Source organism: Centrocercus urophasianus, unplaced genomic scaffold (genome assembly GCF_019232065.1).
Source record: "Centrocercus urophasianus isolate 14NV4802_14NV808 unplaced genomic scaffold, USGS_Curo_1.0 seq_36, whole genome shotgun sequence".
Taxonomy (NCBI): domain Eukaryota; kingdom Metazoa; phylum Chordata; class Aves; order Galliformes; family Phasianidae; genus Centrocercus; species Centrocercus urophasianus.
This window is the reverse complement of record NW_024884933.1, coordinates 4,256,233-4,260,423: the sequence shown is the minus strand read 5'-3', so window position 1 is coordinate 4,260,423 and position 4,191 is coordinate 4,256,233. Positions and strand designations below refer to the sequence as shown.

Below are 4,191 nucleotides of genomic sequence, written 5' to 3'. Positions count from 1 at the left end.
TGCTGGGCTCCTTTTCATGTTGGGTTTTTTTTCATTTTGGGCGCTGCTTTTTGCTGGGCTCCTTTTGTTTTTGGGTTTTCTTTTCTTTTTGGGCGCTGCTGGGCTCCTTTTCTTTTCTTTTTGGGTTTTCTTTTCATTTTGGGCGCTGCTTTCTGCTGGGCTCCTTTTCTTTTCATGTTGGGTTTTCATTTCTTTTTTGGCGCTGCTTTCTGCTGTGCTCGTTTTCTTTTTGGGTTTTCTTTTCTTTTTGGGCTCTGCTTTTTGCTGGGCTCCTTTTCTGTTCTTTTTGGGTTTTGTTTTCTTTTTGGGCGCTGCTTTTTGCTGGGCTCCTTTTCTGTTCTTTTTGTGTTTTGTTTTCGTTTTGGGCGCTGCTTTCTGCTGGGCTCCTTTTCTTTTCTTTTTGGGTTTTCATTTCATTTTGGGCTCTACTTTCTGCTGGGCTCATTTTCTTTTCTTTTTGGGTTTTCTTTTCGTTTTGGGCGCTGCTTTTTGCTGGGCTCCTTTTCTGTTCTTTTTGGGTTTTCTTTTCGTTTTGGGCTCTGCTTTCTGCTGGGCTCCTTTTCTTTTTGGGTTTTCTTTTCGTTTTGGGCTCTGCTTTCTGCTGGGCTCCTTTTCTTTTCTTTTTGGGTTTTGTTTTCATTTTGGGCGCTGCTTTTTGCTGGGCTCCTTTTCTTTTCTTTTGGGGTTTTCTTTTCATTTTGGGCGCTGCTTTTTGCTGGGCTCTGACCTTGTTTTCTTTTTTTCAGAGTGGCGAGGCATTGCTGTTGCTGCCCCTGCCTGCTTTGGATGCAGCGCTTTGGGTTGCCGCTGCCGGATTCTCTCTGCTCCTTAGAGCCTATGCAGGGCTTTTGTGAAGAGGCTCTCACGGTGCCTTTGTGGGGGGGAGCCGAGGGCGTTTTGCAGGGGGGGAAGGGAGCAGGATGGGAGGAGGTGGGCAGGGTGGAGCCGCGCCCCTCAGCCTGGAGCTGCCGGGGGTGAGAAGCATCGCGAGGGGCTGCTTTCAGAAAAGGCGACGCAGGGGAGATCCATTAACTTTGTTTGTTGTGTCTCTGTTTTGTCTCGCCTTGCAGGGTGAAGCTCCGGTGAGGATCAGCCCAAAGAACTGAGGGGCTGCGGAAGCAACGGGACGGCAGAGGCGAGCTCTGGGGGTCCGGGCCAGCAAGCTCCCTCGGCCCCGGACTCCAGGGGCTCCCGGCCTGCAGGAGGAGGATCCTTCTGCTCTGCTCTTGGGGTCAACGCAGTGCTGCTGCTGGACTCCCCATCTTCTTTTTCTGGGCGTTAGAACAGGGCCGCTCCCTAAGAGCAGGCACAGCCCTGGGGGTGCCCACAGCCCCCGTGGGTTTGTAGGGACCTCATCCCCTCCCGGTCGCAGCGGCACGGTCGAGCAGGATGGTTCCCCGGTCCCCAGCCCTCCTGCTGCTGGGGTTGAGGAGCAACACGGGGCAGCTAAAATGAAAGCAGTGCCCGAGGCGTGTGTGTGTGTGTGTGTGTGTGCGCTTTATTTCACTTGATCTGCTTTTTTCTTTCCAGTTCCCTGTTGCAGTATGAGGCGCTTTGCAGGAGGGGGATGAGCCTGGAGCTGCGAGGTTCCCTCAGCACTTGGACGGCAGAGGTGAGCACTGTGGGGTGGTGGTGGGGGGATATTTCCTTAAGTTTTACACACGGATTTTTAGTTTATGTTATTTTTTGCAGAATCGCAGGACCGTAGGTGTGGGAAGTGACCTCCGGAGATCATTAAGGCTAACCCCTCTGCAAAGCCTTCGTCAGAAGAGATGCTCCAGGCCCCGTATCGTCTCAGCAGCCTTCAGCCGGACTCTTTCCAGGAGATGGATATTTTTTTTCTTAACGAGCCCCAGAATGGGGCACAGGACTGCAGGTGAGACCCAAGGAGGGCAGAGCAGAGGAGGAGGATCAGCTCCCCAGACCCGCCGGCCGCATTCCTTTCACTGCACTCCAGGATCCCCTCGGCTCTTTCCCCCCCCTCCGGCAGCTCACGCCTGGCCCTGTACTGACACTTATGGTTATTTTTTTCCCAGGTTCCCAGCTCATCCAGGTCCCGCCGACGGGCAGCAGAGCCTCGAGGCGCATCAGCAGTTCTTCCAGGCTTCGTACCATCGGTGTAGTTGCTGCACAGCCCCCTCCATCAGGGTCACCGAGGAAGATTTTTGCGTCGGCTCCCACCGGACTCGGTGCCGCCGATCAGCCAGTTGTCGGCCCACCGCCTCGTGCACTCATCTACTGGGATGTCGCGGGAGGAGAAAGTTCAGCAGGGTTTCTGATAGGAGACAGATGGCATCCCCCGGTCTTTATCCACGCGGCTGGCGATGCCGTCACGGAAGGCGGCGAGGTCGGTAGAGCACAGCTTCCCCTCGGGGAGCGCTCGCCGAGAACTGCCGCTAACCTTTTTGTTTTGTCTTCGTAGGGCCTCGATGCGGGGGTCCCCCAGCAGCAGCCCCTCAGCGGAGGTTTGAGGAGGCTTTCTTCCCGCAGGGGCAGGGCGAAGGCACTCGGAGCTCCGCAGAGCGAGGCGAGCGTTCTCCTGGAGTCGCCAAGCCGTTGACGGCACCCTCCGAGGAGACTTCGGGGCTTCTTGCAGCAGGGCAGCCTGAAGTTCGTTTTTTTTCCGCAGGTCCCAGCGCAGCCCGCGTCAGGGAGGAAGGCCAGCAGCTCCGTCCTCATCCCCCATCAGGGAGGCGGGGTGACGGAGCCGGGCGTCGCAGGCGGTCGGGCAGGGAGCACAGCGGACCCAACAGGCGTCTGCGGGACAATTTTCGGCGAGCGGCGTCGGCGGTGGGTAACCCCAGCTCCCCCGAGTCCCTGCGGAGCGTTTTACACTCGTCCTTTTCCTTTGCAGACCGTAAGAGGAGCAGCAGAGGCAGCGCTGACGGGCGGCTCGGGCGACAGGCGCCGGTCTTCCGAGGCGGTCCCCGCGCATCTCGGGTCGCGGAGCTGCGACAGGACCGGTGAGCAGGCGGTTTTATTTTTCTCTCTCGGCGCCCTCGGCGAGCGTTAGGGCCGTAGCAGGTCGACGGCAGAGCGCGGCGTCCTGGAAGGGTCTCCCCCTTCCCAGGAAAGCGCTTGGGCGACAGGGCGATTGTAGGAAGCGGCGTTTTTTTGGCTTGGTTGTCGGTGACGGTGAAGCGAGGCGCTCGTAAGGGTAGCGGGCAGAGAAGGCGTTGTTGTCAGAGAGCGGGTAGGAAGTCGGCATGCGGTCGGTCGCTTTGCTCTCGCAAGAGGTCTGTTTGGGTTTGAAGCGTTCTCGGTGCCGTTCGGAAGGTTTTCAGAGTATTTTTTTGAATGGAATCGGCTATTTGGAGATCGGTTAGGAGAGGCGAGAGTCGGCGCGGCGTTCGGGACGGTTTGGAAGGCGAGGACTCGTCAGAAGGCGCGGTTGCGAGAGGCCGGGTCGTCCCGCAAGAGGTTCGGTTTTGGCGTCCGGAGTGTTTTCAGAGCATTTTGTGTAACGGAGGCGGCTAGTCGGAGCTGGTTTTGAAGGCGAGCGATGGTAAGGGGGCAGTTATGCGCGTCGTTACGTAGTCGGGCGCTTTTGTCTCGCGAAGGGTCAGTTTGGATTGGAAGCGTTTAGGGTTTTCTGTGTTTTTGGCGGCGCCCGGATGGTTTTCAGAGTATTTTTCTTTGTAACGGCAGCGGCTAGTTCGAGGTTCGTTAGAGCCGAGAGTCGTTGCGGTGACGTTTGGGAAGCCGAGCAATAGCGAGAGGGCGGTCATGCTTCGGTAGCCGGGCGTCGCGGTCGTAACTTAACGGCGCGCTTTTGTCTCGCAAGAAGCGCGTTGGGTTTCGGTGGCGTCTGAGGTGTTTGGAGAGTACGTTTGTAAGGGAAGCGGCTAGCGGGAGATGTTTTTGCAGTGGAGCCATTGCGAGATGGTGGTGATCAGCGTCAGCGACCGGGTTCGCGTCGCCAAGTGGTTTCGCGCTTTGTTCTCGCAGGGGTCTGTTTCGGCTTCGAAGCGTTGAGCGTTTTTGTTTCGGAGTCGTCTCGGTTGTTTTCGGAGTCTTTTTTTTTTTTTTTAATTGAAGCGGGTCGTTGGAGTTTTATTAGAGGCGAGCAGTTGTAAGAAGGCGGTCACCTTTGCGTTGTTGTCGCGAGGTAGTTTGGGGCTTTTGTCTCGCAGGAGGTCTGTTTGGGTTTGAAGCGCGTTTTGTTGCCTCGGGTGTTTGTGTTTGTTTTTT

General features: G+C 56.6%; 1 protein-coding gene across 7 annotated transcripts in view; it reads left to right on the top strand.

Moving 5' to 3' along the window:
* The window catches only part of LOC122167155, a 15,452-nt gene that overhangs the window by 9,617 nt on the left and 1,644 nt on the right, over positions 1-4,191 (top strand). For 3 of the 7 annotated variants that reach the window (XM_042831528.1, XM_042831527.1, XM_042831529.1), the window contains 5 exons: positions 1,071-1,612; positions 1,693-1,876; positions 2,037-2,347; positions 2,423-2,527; positions 2,630-2,963. In XM_042831528.1, the coding sequence (XP_042687462.1) occupies positions 1,568-1,612; positions 1,693-1,876; positions 2,037-2,347; positions 2,423-2,527; positions 2,630-2,963 (979 nt within the window). In that variant the 5' untranslated portion in view covers positions 1,071-1,567. Of the gene's footprint in view, positions 1-656; positions 868-1,070; positions 1,613-1,692; positions 1,877-2,036; positions 2,348-2,422; positions 2,528-2,629; positions 2,964-4,191 lie in introns of those variants that run through there. The other 4 variants (XM_042831534.1, XM_042831533.1, XM_042831535.1 and 1 more) reach the window with 4 other exon arrangements.